The 17,493-nt window shown below is 44.8% G+C and overlaps 2 protein-coding genes across 3 annotated transcripts in view; both read left to right on the top strand.

Moving 5' to 3' along the window:
* megf8 (multiple EGF-like-domains 8) overlaps positions 1–4,418 on the top strand; it is a 29,441-nt gene extending 25,023 nt beyond the window's left edge. Inside the window, exons 42-44 of one of the 2 annotated variants that reach the window (XM_081715568.1) lie at positions 135–265; positions 825–975; positions 1,219–4,418. In XM_081715568.1, coding sequence (XP_081571694.1) covers positions 135–265; positions 825–975; positions 1,219–2,700 — 1,764 coding nt within the window. In that variant the 3' untranslated portion in view covers positions 2,701–4,418. The remainder of the gene's footprint in view (positions 1–134; positions 266–824; positions 976–1,218) is intronic. The other variant, XM_027001168.3, reaches the window with a different exon arrangement.
* Positions 4,419–7,366: 2,948 nt separating this feature from the next.
* LOC113571959 (uncharacterized) lies at positions 7,367–16,456 on the top strand. Its single transcript, XM_027001195.3, has 2 exons — positions 7,367–8,542; positions 11,487–16,456. Exons 1-2 carry the CDS (start codon positions 8,047–8,049, stop codon positions 12,899–12,901), a joined length of 1,911 nt encoding a protein of 636 aa, XP_026856996.2. The 5' UTR covers positions 7,367–8,046; the 3' UTR covers positions 12,902–16,456.
* The last annotated feature ends 1,037 nt before the right edge of the window (positions 16,457–17,493 follow it).

The raw sequence follows: 17,493 nt of genomic DNA on the forward strand, positions 1-17,493 counted from the left end.
TCTCTCCCTCTCTGTACCTGCGTGTGTTTCCCTGGTTAACTCTCTCTCTCTGTCTGCCTGCGTGTGTGTCCCTGGTTAACTCTCTCTCTGTCTGCCTGCGTGTGTGTCCCTGGTTAACTCTCTCTGCCCCCCAGATTGTGCAGTGGTTGACGGAGGGTCCCTCTGAGGACAATGCTGTGTGTGTGAGCTGTCAGAACAACAGCGTTGGAGACAAGTGTGAGAGCTGTCTGAGTGGCTACTTCCTCCTGCATGGCAAGTGTGAGAAGTGAGTCCCCTCAGTGACACACTCGAGATGCAACACAGCCTAACACGGGCGTCTCACAGCAGAGATGAAAGCAGACCTTACACGATTTTACACATCTTATATCACCCAGGATTTAAGCTGAGTTGTCATGGCAACTAGGTTCACTTATTGGGCCTTACTTAAGTTCCTTTCTTTAGCTCGGTGAAACCCACTTCTAAATGGTTTGTTTGCATTATGCTTTATTCGTTATGATCTGTGTAACTGCAAATTATAGGTCTGTTGTGAGAAAATTAATAATTGTATTATTAATTGTAATTGCAAGTTACTTAGCATGAATAAATCCTCTAAATTCACATTTAAGGACTGTTGTGTATAACTGATGTAAGTCCTAAAGGTCTGCTGAAAGATTTTAGTAATCCACTAATATTTCCAGGTGTGTTCAGTATTTTAAAGTAGAGTTTTAGCTGTCACTACTTTGAGGTTTAAAAGCAATAAACAACTTTCACCAGACCAAAATGCTCTATTTTATTTCCTTCATTCATTAAATGATTTATTCATGTTGAAAGTGGGTTGGTTGCAGTGTGACTGTTGTTGACAGGTGTCAATGTAATGGCCATGCGGACACATGTAGCGAGCATGATGGGACTGGCTGTCCCTGTCAGAACAACACAGAGACGTCGTCATGTCTGAACAATTCGCAAAACGACCGCAAGGAGTGTTACAGACAACAGGTGCGATCAGTTATTAGGTTGTTACACATGTTGGTGGTTTATTGTAATGAGGTGGCTGCATTATATTCTGAACAGGAAGGGGTAGTGTACTTCTGACAGGCTTGTGTCCATCTCCACGTGTAATACTTGTTTACTCAAAAACCCTCCAAATTTACACCTGACTCTGAAACAGCGGTGCAGGAACAATGTATTGCTTGCTGTAAATCACTGCCTGGGTCATTCGCTTGGTGTTGTCTCACACAGTGTGCCAAGTGCAAAGACTCGTTCAACGGTAATCCGATCAATGGGCGCCAGTGCTACCGGCAGTTCAACGTGGACAATGAGTGCTGCTTCGACCCCACGTCCCAAGTCAACTGCTTCCACGAGCCAAACATCAGGAATCTGCCGCTGGGCCGCACGGTCTTCTTCGCTGCGCAGCCCAAGTTCACCAACGTGGACATCCGCGTCACCATCGACGTCACCTTCGGCGAGGTGGAAGTGTACGTGTCCAACTCCCACGACACTTTCATTGTGGAGGTGAACCGGCAGACGGGCGTGCACACGGTCAAGATCGCCAACAACGCCACGGTGGCGTCTGTCGGCCGCGGGGACAGGGAGGTGCCCCTGGCCCTGTCGCCGCTGAAGATGAGTGCCAATGTCTCGGCGCTGCTGGGCCTGCCCGGCAAAGCCACGGGCGGAGAGCGGGAGGTGCGGGAGGAGCGCGCCCACGGCCTCATCACCTACATCACCGTGTGGAAACCCGAGACGGTGCTGATCGTTCGCGGCGTCCGCGACCGCGTCGTCATCACTTTCCCGCATGAAGTGCACTCACTGAAGTCCAGCCGCTTCTACATAGCCCTGCGGGGCGTGGGCACCGACGCCCACGGCGGCGAGTCGCAGGGCCTGCTCTTCCTGCGTCAGGACCAGGCGCACATCGACCTCTTCGTCTTCTTCTCCGTCTTCTTCTCCTGCTTCTTCCTCTTCCTGTCCGTGTGCGTGCTGCTCTGGAAGGTCAAGCAGTTCCTGGACTTCCGCCGGGAGCAGCGCCGCCACATCCAGGAAATGACCAAGATGGCGTCACGCCCGTTCGCCAAGCTCACGGTCTACCTGGAACCCGAGGAGACGCAGCTGGTGTACCTGCCGTCGGCGGGCGGGGGAGGGGCCGTCTCCCTGCCCCATGTTCGGACAGGCAAACTGGGCGGCGTGATGGTTGGCCAGAGGGGGCGCCCTGGCGCCCTCTCCTACAAGCACGACCCCAGCACAGGCCCCGCCCCACCACACCCACAGCACCACCTGGCCCTGGGTGGAGGAAATGCCGGGCAGCACCTCCCTCTGCACTACCTGAACGCCCATCACTACACAGCCACGTCCGCTCCCAACCCTCCACCCCAACACCACCACCACCACCACCACCACCACCCGGCCTCCCACGGCAGCCACCAGCACTTCTGCCGCTCCGACCCCTTCCTGTCCCAGCTCCTGGGCTTCTCCTACTCGTCCTTCAAGGTGGGGCCCATCACCCTGGAGCCCACGGACGACGGCATGGCGGGCGTGGCCACCGTCCTCATCCAGCTGCCCGGGGGCATCCTGGCACCCAACCGTGCCTGCCTGGGCTCCGCCCTCGTCACCCTGCGCCAGAACCTGCAGGAGTACTGCGGGCACGGAGGGGCGGGCACGCACCCCGGCGCCGTGGGCGGGCGAAAGGGGATCCTGGGTCACCAGCACCTCACCACCATGGCCATGTGAGGACCACACGGGGCTGCAGAGCACAGCGGGATGCGGAAGGACGGACGCACGCACGCACGGGTGGTGCAAGAAGATGGCGGAGAGGATATGATAATGCCGTAACTCTTATCTTCATGTTCAGTGAGAGGAGAACAAAAGACCAATGAGTGTGTGGGGAAGAGAGGAGGTTGGGGGAGGGGAGGAAAGTGTGTGTGTGTGTGTGTGTGTGTGTGTGTGTGTGTGTGTGTGTGTGTGTGTGTATGATTCATAAGGGATGTATTTATTGTAGCGGTGGACCACATACGGAACGTGGATGTGATTACACTTGTACATACATTGTGTTGTTAAGTGTCTTTTATTTCCTTATTTATCATTGTTCATGAAAAGCTTAATGTGACCACAGTGGCATCACTAACCCAGAGCTCTACACCGCTACCTGCCGCTGTCTCCCCTATACACTACTGACATCGTGAAGGAGAAGGGCCCTCCGTCTGACCCAGAGGGACACGTTGGCTCACCCTCTGTGGAATATTACCCAGTGACACTGGCAGCTCTGTTCCAGAACCAAAACGTGCTTTAGAACTTCGAATGACAATCTGAACTGCCATTCACAAGAAGGCGTTGCAACACATTCAGCTGAATGTGAAAAACTCCACCGTTTGCTACGAGGGGCAAAAGTGTCTGAGTTATTTGGAATATGTCCATAAATTGGTATTCTATTATAACAGTAATGGAGAGTGCTTCTCACAGAAACCCAGCGTTGAAGCAGTAGGTCTGTTGAAAGGAGAGGCCCGCTGGTATTTTTATACGTATTTATCCTGGCAGTGCGTGTTGGAGCTCACGCACAGCTCCGTGGTGGCCTAATACACGCCCAGGTTTTTTTCTCTTGTCAACTGTGGTATTTTTTCCTACATGAGAAATTTTTTTTTTCCAATGGAGTTGATGTTGCATTTTATGCTTTGAATACTAAAGAAGTGCTTGACACAATTATGTATTTTTGGTTAAAGTACATTCCCCATCATTATAAGTTACAGTGAACATACAATGTAAGCTTGTGTCGAGGTTGTTTGTGTGTTGCACTTGGATGTTTTAGCTTACAGAACCTGAGAAGTCATTTTTCCTAACAGTTCAATGATTGGGTAAGACAGTAAGGGTTTCTGAGCAGTACTGAAAATTAAAACCAAACAAAAAAAACCGCACAACTGTATTGTAATGATTGGAATCCACAAGAACAATGAAATGAAAATTGTAAAGTAGAAAGACAGTATATTCACTAAATAAGGAAATCAAACTCAAAAAGATTGTGAAAAGCCTTTATCAGTATTTTCTGTCAGGATTTTCTTTTAGATGGAGATTGCGTTACATTTTTAAGCAGCCCGGCTTTAAATGTCAGGGGTCTTATCTTTATGTGGTTATTTTGAATTATGAGTTTGGAATGGAAATGCCTCTACTTGGCTTTAAAATCACCATGGAGTTAAGGCCAAAAATCTCTTGGCCTTTGAATCCCTTCAAAGCTACTGGTAAAAATGGCCCAGGACCCTGGAACTGGAGGAGCCTGCTCTGTTGAGTGACTTTTTTGGACAGACTTATTTTCTGGGAACTACCGCTTTGAAACAGAAATTGTGAAGAACGTGCTAAAAGACCAACATGTACTCTTCTGTTACATGGTTCATGCTCATGCCTTCTCTGTGTATATGTCCCTATTAAACGTCAACTACTAGTGGCTATTAATCTTGTTATATCAGTTCAGATTCTGTGTTATATTTTCTTGGATCATTTGCAGTGTTTTTTAAACTTCACTTTATAAAGAAGCTACATATAATATGTTTGTGCATAAACGGTAATAAATTGTTAAAAGTCAGTGAACTCTTTTAGCTACAGGCAGTATTGGTGTGCCCTGTGCTGGTTAACCCTGGCCAGGGTGTCCAGATGCGGCCCGTGCGCCCCGGGGCTCTAGCAGCAGCGCCACAGAAATGCACATTCTGTAGCCTAGCACACTATGGATTAACACTTCAGCACTTAACACAGTCCACAGGCTTGCTTTGAAGGCATTTGAGACTGTGTATATGTTTCAGACATATGTTATATCGTAGACCTCATGTCTCTAAATGTTCCAGCCACCATCCGATGCAAGATGAACAATTATGCCAACATGTAACACTTCAAAGAGTGGAACTCTGCTGTCTGTTATGTGACCCTATCAGACCCAAAATTCTAGGGTGAAAACTGCAATTACTGTGTATTCAAATATGACAATTAAAATCTCATCATTCAAAAAATGTGGGGTTTTTTTGCTTTTTTTTTTTGCTTTTTTAATATTCTAATACTGTAGGGAAAATTTAAGTGAAAAAGATCTAAAATTTTCAAATACAAATACTTAAAACTGCACTGACGAATAGAGGTGAGCTTTTGTCTTTGATTACTCTCCATACCTCTGTGTGTGTGTGTGTGTGTGTGTGATACCCAGTGCTAAATTAAGCAAAAAACAAAATTCAGGCCCAACAACATATCAGAGGCTTGACGAGTGTCTGCTGTCAATGTGAGTGAGGTGTAGCAGGCCATGGTGCGAGCAGATCCCTGTGGGGAAATCCCCATCTCATCTGACAGTGCTCCTCAGTTCGAGCCTCTGCCTTATCCCCTGTGACATGGTCCTGGAATCCCCAGCAAAGCCTCGCATTAAACCACATTTACAAGCAGAGGGGAGGGGGAGGCTATACAGCTCCAGCTCTGTGCAGAAAACATTTCCAATACTTTGCCACATAGGTCACTGGAAGCACCTGCCACAGACATCTCGGAGCTACGCCCATGCTATAATAACCTGGCTTATTGTGAGCTTTTGATTGTTCAGGTTGTCCTAGAGTTATTTTATTTTTTTGGCAGAGGTTAGGTTGGTTAAGGTCCATTTTTTTATTTATTGGATGTTACCTGCTCGATATGGTCCATGACGATGAAAATATGTGACTGAAAATGTGATGAATGCAGCATGACTAAAACAACAGTGTTATATGCTTTGTAAGTTATTTACACTGAGTATAGCACCTCACCTTGTCTCCTCATTACAATAAATTTACACTTGTAGAAAGGGTTTGGTTTCACTTGTCAGTGCATGTGTTTGGATTGTGCAGTTACATTCCCCCTTATACGAATGGCTGGAGTGAAAAAATAGATAATAATGAAGCTAGGCTGAAATAAATTTTAGGGAATTTAAATATATTTGAATAAAATAAGTGTCTCTGAAATTTGAGAGACTTAATTAGCTTTTCAGTAGCACACAAACGACAAGGACTATTCAAAATTATTTACAAGCCTAGATATAAATGTATTATTTCAGAAATAAATAAATAACTTAGTGTAATAGGCAAATGCTTTACAATCATTAAGAACTGTGTGCAGGTTGGCTTCCCCTATACGAGTTCATAGAGCAGCCATGCTTCTATTGTCTACATTCATAGTTTGTAGAAAGTATGCTTCTGCTTTTTGGTTCAGGGAACTATTGTGACCATCATAAACGGTATGGTATCACTGCATCCTTTAAGATGACCTTTAGTTGAACTATCGTTTTTAAGCCTGACACCTCTGCGCATCCTCTTTGAGTGTGAGGGGTCAGCTATTTTTTACTTTTGTGACCACAATGCTTGCTGAGCACAATATAACTTTGCAAGTGTGAAAATAAAGTCAGATCATTGGAAGACCTTACAGCGGGGTGCCAGTCTCTTCTTCAGTGGTGTCCTTGATCTCAAGTCTCTTGCAGCACTCCTTAGTGTTGACTGACTGAACCAAGATAACGCGAATCCTGATCATTTAAAAATATTTTTAAATTACAATACATTTAATGTGACATCTTAATGTGAGTTTTCTCAGAGTAATGCTGAAATGTTTCATTTTACATCATTCAGCTTTGATCTTATCCAAACTTCAAAAAGTCATAGGTGTTTACAGAAAAGGGCCATATACTATCCAAGTCACTGATCACGTTGAAAATGATGCTTAGTGGTAGTTAGCAAGGTCCTACTGCCACTGTCCCACCTGTAATAACTGCCAGTAGGCGAGAAATCATGCTGTACACCGGAGTGTACAGACCCCCTTTTTTATGTTGTGAGACATGTAAATAATAATCAGCATACTACCTCAGGGGATGGAGGTCTAGTCCATATTATTTTCCTCCAATGCCATAGCCAGGTAATTAAATCGTGGATCAGGCATGTTAGGAAATGGAACACAACGAAAACGTGAATTGGATGGATGTCCCGGGGTACTGGACTGGATCACTGGCATAGTGATTAGCATAATTAGGACCTGCCGAGCTAAGTCTGTGTTTTTAGGAGGTATGCAGTCACTGGATTGTTTTAATATACTCTTTTTTTCTATTGAAGCATATCGTAACTTTCGCTCATAGCAGGTATGAAAATAATTGACCTGAAATGAAAAGGGATGTCAGGAAAATATATTGTGGATTATTAATACGATTTGAAATAATAATGAAAAGTGAAGAAAGTGAAACTCTCAGCAGCCCTAAAGAAAAACTTCAAAAATACGCCGTGTACATTCATCATTTAAAAAAGATTTGCAATTTATAATATGTTTTTGAACAGCACCCTACGGCAGGGTTCCCATCACTTTTATTTTGAAATTCCGACCAAAGGTGGCCGTACTGACGTATGTTGATCAATTTCTGGCTTCACGAAACTTAAATCGCTAGCTAGTTCTGGTAGTGTTTGTCCTTTTGGTTTCTGCATTTTGTTAATACAAAAAAACAACCAAAAAAATAAAAAACAAAACCCACCACCACACATTTACCTAGCTAGTAAAGGCAGCTTTGATAATTATCTTTCCGGAACAAAAACGCTCATGTCACTACCCTTTTATGTTGTTGTTGGTGGTGGTTTTTGTCTATGAGACAAGCCAGCAGCTCCATGTATGGCAGCGGTAAGACGTGGTTGTGCAGTGTTGGACCTGTTCTGTGTTTTGATGGTTAGCCAGCTAGCGTTCGCAATCCGTCTCCATGGGTCTGGACAAGCGAATCCTGCACTAGTTAAGCAGAGAGGTCATCACGTTGTTGACGGTTCGACAATGCGAACAGGTAATTTTCATACTAAAGAACTTCCATACTAAAGTAGGCCTAATTTATTAGCTGTCTCCATAAATCCCTTTTATAGTACAATGTACTGCAGCATTCAGCGCTGTTAAAGTCGACTGATGTGAATTTTGACGAACAGCCTCCTTGCAGTAGATGCAGTGGACACAGTACCGGTGCTAGCTAGCTAGGTAGCTACATACAAAGTACTCCTCGATGTTGTCTTCTGAAACATGTAGAATAGCTAATCAGCAAATGCCAGCCGCTAGCTAAAGAGCTGGTGTTGGACAATCATGATGAAAATCAACTCGGCGAAGAGAGGAAGACCGTCCCGAAAGAGGAGTAGGAGCAAACGTGTCAAAGACGCACATATTAAAATAGAGCCACTCTCTGTAAACGAGGATGTGATTCATTTGGAGGCAGATGAACCTCTACTGCAGAATCCATCTAATGGATCTAAAGACTTTGTTATTGATACCTCTTCAGAGATTAACCAAATAAAACAAGAACCGGGTCAGTTTGATTCATACGGAATCCAAAAGGAAATACCACGAGGTACCAGAAATCATCAATCTCAATCTCCTGATTGCAGAATACGATTTCCAAAGACAGAACCAGACTGTGTTCCAGTAAATGTGGCTGCTGAATTAAAAACTGAGCCAGACATTCATGATGTGCCGAATGGAGATTTGTGTGTAAAGAAAGAGAAGGAAGAGGATGGGACAACGTTCAAGATCGAGGCAGGGGGTGGTGTCCCGGAGCATGATCGCAGACAAGATGAAGAACCAGGTAGGGCAGACAGCTTTTTTTGTTGTTACAGTGACAATCTACTGCCACGGTTCAAGTAAAGCAAAGCACATTTGACCAAATTATCCATTCCATTTTTTTATATCTTGTCATCTTGTATAACTTATACATTCACATGTAAAATACATATCAGGTCTCTGTCCTCCCTGCCTGAACATGCAGTCAGCCTTTACACTAACAGAACCCTTTCCTGTTGGTAGCATGTGTTATTACTGTATTACATACATATTATTGTATGTCTAGAAACACTAGTGGGAATGTTCAGTGCTCTGCTCAAGAATTATGGCAGATCCACAAAATGGAAGCTAAATGCTTGTTTGTGCATTGTAGGTACAGTTAGTGTTTGCGTGTTCATACATATAGCAGAATGCTTCAGGATAGCCAGCTCAAAGGTTACCATATCTTCTCTAACAAATCATTTCACTGTTGATTTAAATATATATACCTCCAGTATTTTGTAGAATAAATTATTTTGAACATGCTTTATTCGGAAGGTTCACCCATTTTTGCTGGCACTTTCCGGAAGCATTGGTTAGTTTTGCAGTTCTTGGTGCAGTTGCTATGTTGTAGCAGCTCCAAACACACCTCTGCCAGGTAATGAAGGCCTGCAGAGGGCTGATTACACACTTTAGGCAGTTCAGGAAAATGTGGACTGGCTGAGGGTACCTCAGGACTGGACTGAAAACCTCCCTGTATTAGATAAATGCTAATCTCATTTTACTTTTCCCCACAGCACTGTGATGTAAGACCACATGATTTTGAGAGTTAATGTGAGAAAACCTTCCACGGGAATTGCTAATGTGAACTTTGAGGTCTGTTTTGGTACTTTATTGATCGTGTTATGAACTTGCAGAAAAAACAAAAAAACAATGCAAAAGCCGCGTCAACAAAAACTAGATCTTTTAAAATTGCATTTGGGCCACTTTTCTATATTGTCCTATATCAGATGCATTTATGATCAGCAGACAGTGAGGACTGTTGGACCGAAATTCTTATTTCATTTTTGTTTTTTGTTCCCACTGTCGGTCCTCTTCCACTGCCTGCTGTTCCCACGTCTGTATACTTTGCCAGTAATGGGCCTGTCGTCTAAAAGCAGCAGCTGCCCCTCTGCCCCGCTGCTCTCCCCCAGACGCTCATTCTCTGCCCTATTTCGAGTGTTCTGCTCCTCTGTAAGAATATGGATGAAAAACACCTTCATTTTTTTAAGTAGGAGCAACTTGTGCAAAATATTTCAAGGTGGTATTTGAAGCAACAAAACATGGACATTTTATGCTTGTCTATCCTTTAAGTCCTGTATAAGTAACATCTCTGAAATAGAATATTGTTAGCATTTAGGTAACAGACGAAAATGAAACGTGTTTCTGGATTAGGCTGCCGCTGCGTGTTTCTAAATTAGGCTGCCTCAACGTGTTTCTGGTTGTTTTCCCAGCTGTTTCTCTGCCCTTCAGCTAATTCTGAATGCGGAAACAAAGCATCCTTTCTAGTAGAAGAAAGATGGGGCAATTTTACATTCACGCTGGTTGTTAAATTCTGCACTGACTTCAAGGCATTGCTCATGACATTTAAAGATCTGCATGGACAGGCATATGTGTCGAGGTTTTGAAACATTCTATCCCATCCTTCCAAAATATTTGGGATAGAGTGTTATAGCTGATTCCACTAAGATGAGGTAGACATGCTGTTAATTTCCAGGACTACTTGGAACTCACCTGGTGAGAGTTTTCTTAAACATCATAACCCTGGAATGGTGGTGTAAGAAATGTTAGGAATGTTACCTCCACGGGTGTTTAAATCCAGATTAGGATGACCTATTTGTATTGGCTATATTAGCCTATATTTCAGATTTGTAGTATTGTTTTAAATTAGTGATATATTAACACTTTTAGTTGTATTGTAATAGTAATTTTATAGTCATTCAAAAAGAAATAATGTAATAGAAATAAAATTATTTTATAATAAATAAAAGTATAATAGTTAATAAAAGTATTTTGTTTATATATGTAGCCTGTCATTGGCTACCATTGCTTTTGAGTGCTTTAAAATGGATATTTTTCTCTACATCTGATAATCTGCAGCCTTTATTCTGCATTAATTGGATTGGAGCATTAATTCCTGTAATGTGAACTCAGCCTTTGGCGATATTCAGTCTGATCTACAAAGAGACGCATCTCTGCTCCCAGTTCAGATTGTTCATGTTTGATTGATAACGTCTGCTTGATCGGGAGCGTCCGCTGTGTTGCTCTTTGCTGGGAACAAACTCTCCAGAGGGGCTCCGTGCGCTTCACTAAATGAGGGCACATTTCTAGTCTTTCCCCAGTGCCCAGCGAGAGCCTTGCTGGATGGCTTGCTCTTGTGTGCTGAAATCTCTCTATTAGGCTAGCTTTGAATCTTTGCTCAGACTTATGAGTTAGGATAGCTTATTTTTTAAACTTTTAGTCCTCTCTTATGTAGCTTTTTAGCTTCTGCAGTGATGGAAATTTTGCAAACACGATTCAGTAGGCTATTGATCTTCAAATTCTCCATGTTTTTTTCGCAACTTGGAGTGTCTTCAGATCAGTTTTTCGTAGACCTCTAAGAGTCAGTCTACCACAGTTTACGCAGTGTAGCGATACAGCTGATGTAGACAGAGCAGAGTGGAGAAGGATAGCAGGGTGGTTGACTGAGACATTAGGGGTCCCAGCTACATGTGTCAGGTAGATGTTACCTTGGCGTGATCACAGTCACGCTGTACCATGGTGCGAAACACATGATAGCAATACAGTGAAACAGGCCTAGGCTTGAAACATGGGGCAGGGGTATTAAATGTTAAAGTGGCATAAATGTTTAGAAATGCATCTAAAGACTAAGAAATAATCATTAATGAAAGATGCATGATGCATGTTGATTTGTGACTTTTTCCTCCTCTTGCTTTCTTCCTCCTCCTCAGCTCCTGCATCTGTTGTCTCCTGTCCTTACTGCTCTGTGTCCTTTACTGACTCGTCCTACCTGGAGAAACACCTGAAATGGACCCACCGGAGCAACTATCTTGCCTGGCTCAGGAGCCACAAACCTCCCCAGTGTCCCAAAATCTCCTCCAGGATGCTGAGCTGCTCGTCCTGCCCTCACCACGTCTTCACACAGGGGCAGCTGAAGGCGCACGTGCGGCGGGCGCACCTTCCCCCACCCGCCCCCGCCCGCAAGCGCTACACCTGCCCCCAGTGTGACCGCAGCTTTGACTACATGGGCAACCTGCAGAACCACTGCCGCCGCTGCCACGGCCTGGCCACTGTCTGCACCGACGGCCAGCTCAGCTGCGCCTCCTGCGGGAAGAGCTTCACCGGCATGTGGGGCCTCGGCCCTCACCGCTGCGGGGGGGACGAGGAGGAGGCAGAGGAGGAGAGCAAACCCGCCGCCACCTCGGGCCGCCCCCTCTGCACCGACCGCGGCTTCCTGTGTGGGCAGTGCGGTAAGAACTGCCCCACGTTACAGTGCCTGACCATCCACACACGCACGCACACGGGCGAGAAGCCGCACGCCTGTGGCGTGTGCGGCCGGCGCTTCAGCGAGCCAGGCAGCTTGCGCAAGCACGCGGTGGTGCATACGGGCGTGCGGCCCTACGAGTGCCCCGAATGCGGCAAGCGCTTCGCCCGCATGAACCACCTGAGCACGCACCTGCGCACGCACACAGGCGAGCGGCCCTTCCCCTGCCCCGACTGCGGCATGCGCTTTAGCCACCGGGCAACCTTGCGCCTGCACCAGCGCGTGCACTCGGGCGAGAAACCCTTCTCCTGTCCACACTGCAGCAAGGCCTTCTCCACGCTGGGCAACATGAAGGCGCACCAGCGCATGCACAGCACGGAGCGCGTGCACGAGTGCGGCCAGTGCGGCAAGTCGTTTGCGCGGCTGGACGTCCTGAAGAAGCACGCCCGCGTGCACTCGGGAGAGCGGCCCTACCTGTGCTCGGCCTGCGGGAGGCGCTTCAGCCGCGTGCAGCACCTGACCAACCACCAGCGCACGCACACCGGCGAGAAGCCCTACAGTTGCGACCAGTGCGGGGCCAGCTTCGCCCAGTCGGGCGACCTGACCAAGCACGCCCGCAGACACACGGGCGAGAAGCCCTACGCCTGCCCGCACTGTCCCCGCCGCTATAACAACTCCGGAGACCTCAACAAGCACGCGCGCAGCCACACGGGGCTCCGGCCTTACCGCTGCCAGCAGTGCGGCAAGGCCTTCCTCCTGCCCCACCACCTGAAGACGCACATCCGCACGCACACGGGGGAGAGGCCGTACAGCTGCCCCCGCTGCTGCCGAACCTTCACACGCACGCATCACCTCACCCAGCACATCAGCAAGCACCACTGAGTTCGGGAAGGGTTCAGTGACTTAAATGTTACATGCTGGTGTTTCAAAAAGACAAAGGAAACCCTCTTAAGGAATTGCATGCAGAATGTTTTAAGCTGTTTAACCAGTGTGGAACTGCCTTCAGAAGGCCCCTACCACTGTCTCCTCTGTGAACAGCCATTACAGGCACTGTACACCTTCCCTTAGTATTAAACACTGTCCTCTGTGAAATGGCAGAACCTTTTAGTGAGTAGTAATACAAGTTCTTTACCATAGTTGTTGAAAGATTCTAAGCATTGGTTATGCATACCCTTATTGCTACCTTGCAAACTGGACTGTTTTAATCGGGGTCTCGTTGGCATTGACTAGTTCCTCTTTGGTTTGACTCACTGTTATGAATTGCACCTGGTGTATTTTATAATCAAATGACCATCTATAGGTCTCAAAACTACACTTACTGTTCGGTTAGACACTGTACATGTGAAATATGTTGAATAGAAGCCCTGTTTCCCTAGAAGCATCACAAGCTGATCTTTAAGATCAGCTTAAATGCGAGTGTGTTCAGTCTGAGACTCGCTCTTTTAACAGCCGTCTTTGCGATCCTTTTGGGAAATCTGGCCCTGAAGAGTTCCCTTAATTCTTTGTATGTATGCAAATAATCTCATGATAAATATTGGAAATCATAAAACCCATTCACCAAATATCTTAAGTGTCTGTGTTAGCATGCTTTGTGTCTGAAGGCACCTGCTCAAGATGCTTATAACGCGTCTTATAAAGATAAAAAGATGACATGTGATGTGTTTAGGAAACATTAAATGAAACTGCAGATCTTTTATTATGGTCTTTTAAAAAAATGTTTGTGTTCAGTAAAGTTTTCACAGCTTTGGACTTTAAATTTCTAAATACAATTGGAATGCTTGTTTCTTATAAGTTTTGAATCCCTTAGCCTACCAATACAGATTAACATTGCAGGATACTCTGTATTAGACAAACTGATTAAGCATTCATTCCTTTACTGTCAAAATAGTGTTTTAGGATTTCATTTTATGAATTTAACTGAAAATATATTGCCAGATTGGGTTAGCATAAAGCAAGATTTTTTTTTTTTTTTTCTGGAGACAGCTCCTCTCCTGCTTTGGCTGTGCATCTGAGAGAATGTGGGGATATTTCTCTTTTCCTGTGTGCAATGCTTTGCTTATTTTCCTTCTGGAACAGTCTGTGTTTGATGGCAAGTTAAGAACATCAAATTATGTCCAATCAGAGTTTTCCATTCTCCTTATGAAACTGGAGTCTTTTAAATTAAGTATCTGATATTTACCCAGTAATTCTCCTCATTTCCATTGCTCCATGATATTGTGGAAATTGCCGCTCCTGCTATTTTGGGACATTGATGCAATTTAATATTACAGCTTCACATATACTATTTCTGACTAATTTGTTTTATGCATATCAGTAAGAACTAGTCTAGGATTGAGTGGTACTGCTTTGGGGTATCCAGTTTGGATATGAACAGTAATTTTATGTTATCTTTGAAAAAAAGGTATCGACTGCATCCAGTGTTGATATGGAAAGCTCTTTTATTTTGTCTGTGAGAAAACTTACTGACAGCAGTCCAGTGTGGATATTATGAGGTGGCCATGGATATGAGGGCCATCCATAGCTTTGCTCAGTTAGCGTTCCTCAGCGTTATGATCATGGATATCATAATCAGTATTTAGGAAGTTATGGATTGTGCCTTGAGAAGGGAGTTGGATTAGCAGGATTTATAATAGCTCTAAAATCCCACTGTCTCCTCGTGTACTCCTGACTTACCTACTGGCCTTTCTGTATGAAGCTTCTAAGCGTGGTTAGTCATGCCAGTACTCACGCTATCCTGGTTGGCACCTCGGTATACCACAGGTTTTCATATCTTCAGTAGTCGTCTTCAAACCGGCTGCTTAAATGCCTTGGCTCTGTTGAGACACCCTTCTGGTGAGGGCTTCAACAAATTCCTAATACAATTTTACACAACAACTTTTTGTTTTGATATCGTGTATCAATTGGCAAATTAAATTTAATAAAAATCCATAAAAGATCATTTTGATGGTGAGGTGGTGGCTGAATTGAGGTTTTTGCTGCTAATTCTGTCTTAAATTCTGCTTTGTGCTCATAATTCTGTGTGTTTGTCCTTAAAATAAAACGATAATGAAAGTAAGAAATGGCCATTTTATCTTAATCTATGTTTGCCTTATAGATTTTTAATAGTGGGCTGTTTTGTAACACCACTCGTACAAAGATCTAGTAGGTGTAGTTACAAGCATTAGATCTAAACAGACATTTAGAGCCGATAGATGGATCACTTGGCTGGTCAAAGGCCCAGATCAGGTCTGCTTCAGTCAATGCTGGGGGAATTGCCCTATTATTTTTATGTCTGCGATTACTAGGACAGCAGTGAAACTAGTGCACCAACACGGATAACAAAGATGTATTTAGGGCTAAATAATATTGAGTGCACCTTTGTTTAAAGCTGGAATCAATGCTTCTTAAAGCATGTCCATTTTTCATTTAGCAAGCAGCTTGTCTGTTAGGGGAGGGGCACGGAGATGAATGGAGGCGGGGAGTATTTAAATTTTTTTGCCGTTGTCATAGAGATAATAATTACAGGTAGAGACTTAGAAATTCAAACATTGCACATCATTTGGATTGGCACCAAAGAGAAAAATAATAGTTGAAATTTGAGAAACCTTGTTGAAGACCTGTTTCTGTGATTTTCTGTAGAGATGGATCACAGATAGACAATGTCTTAACTTAATCGTTGCACAATGTAATAAAGGTTTTTTTCCATGCAAAGGGGGGCCAATTTCATGGATATTTTGCTGTTTGCATATTTCTTACTGATGCACTGGCCAAACAAATTCTGTTGATCTTTTCAGTAGTTTGCCATGAATATATTTTAATATTGGAGCAGTTCCTGATTGAAGCACCAGGGGGAAACAGATAGCTATCAATAGGTGCTTTGGGAATTCTGGTTTGGACACACACAGATGGCTCTGGTGCGTAAGTGACGGTCCCTAACTGAGGGGTCCCTAACTGAGGGGTCCTCCTGTGCAGTCTAATTCAGCGATAATATAGCTGCTGTTAACATACTTAACATTTTTTTTTTGGTCTGTAAACTCTTCTTTGCAGAAAAAGACTACTGATCACTGGAAACATGACATTATTGATGAATCTCATCAATTGAACAGATGTTTGGCATATTTAGTTTGACTCACTGACAGCAAGGTTCCTTACAACAGTGCTTACGCGGTTTATTGATTTCATGTTGTACATGACAAATTTTTGAATACTATCTTAATCACACCTTTATGAGAAAAAAAAAAAAACAAGAAAAAAACCTCCCACCCCCACCCACCAAAAAAGAAAAAAAAGAAAAAAGGCCAGGGCCTATAATAGTGATATTTCACCATCTAAAATCCTTTAAGCTATCTGTCTGGAGGGGGAGACCATTTTCTAAACCGTCACCCTTAGGCCTTTAGATATTGTCTAAAAATTAAATTACACTCATGTTGGATCCAATAAAAGTCCACTTGTACATTTTTTTTTGTCTTTGTTTTTTCATGGTGTAATTCAAGCAGTCCAATTTTGACCATATTTACTGTCTATACGTTTGTCAGTTTGGAGGAGAAACACATTGTTGGCTTCGGTGGGCTGGTGTCACAGTGTCATCACGCTGGAGTGATTTTGCTGCTCGCTGGCCCTGGGGGTCAGTGTGTGGGAAGAGCTGGCAGCTCTCGGGGTCTTTGGAGGGCTCAAGGGTGTCTTTGGCCGTCTCCCTTCGGGCTCAGCCAAGCCCAGATCCACTTCTCTCATTCATGAAGAGGTCAGAACATGGGTCATCTCACCGCTTTTCTGCCCCCACCCCCCAATACAAAATAACCTGCGCCATGCGTGCGAGGGAGGGTTCGTGTGGGCGCAGATAAAACGATAAAACTGTATTTTTAGCCGCGTATGATTTTGGCTTCGTGGTGGTGTTTTCTTGGAGCAGAGGGGTTTCCAAAGTGCCGGAAACCACAGACAGGCAGGAGGATGGGAGTTGCGGTCCGTTTGGACTGAGAAGAGCTTCGGGGGCAAAACTGCTTAGCGTACGCGAGTAGGGTCAGATCAGTCAAAGTAAAAAATGAGGAGCTTATATTCCATTAGCGTCAGTGTGTTGCTAACTGCTGTCAACTCCCTTTTCATCTACAGCAGTGGCAGTGTGTCAGTGTTGGACACTGCTGGCAGAGAGGTGCTAACCAGACGCTAACCAGACGCTAACCAGACGCTAACTTGCTGTAGCTGCTGCTCTGTGACTGAGGTCTCCATGCTACGTTATGCTTTCTCCTCTCCCTCGTCTTCCTCGCCTGGCCCCTGGCCCAACCTTTGGCTCTGAATGTCTGTTTAGTGTAGGGGGATTGAGATATCGAGGGAGAGGGAGACTGACAGTGAGTGCTACCCTGCTCAGTAAATATGAACTGCAGCCAAACAGACAGGCTCATTTATCATTGGGGGTGGTGGGGGTGGTGGGGGTGGAAGAGGGATAAGTGGGAGGAGTGGCTGTGGGGTATGCTGTGGGTGGGGTGTGGTGGGGTGGGGTG

This window comes from Electrophorus electricus, chromosome 1 (assembly GCF_041902795.1).
Source record: "Electrophorus electricus isolate QZ-2024a chromosome 1, ASM4190279v1, whole genome shotgun sequence".
NCBI lineage: Eukaryota > Metazoa > Chordata > Actinopteri > Gymnotiformes > Gymnotidae > Electrophorus > Electrophorus electricus.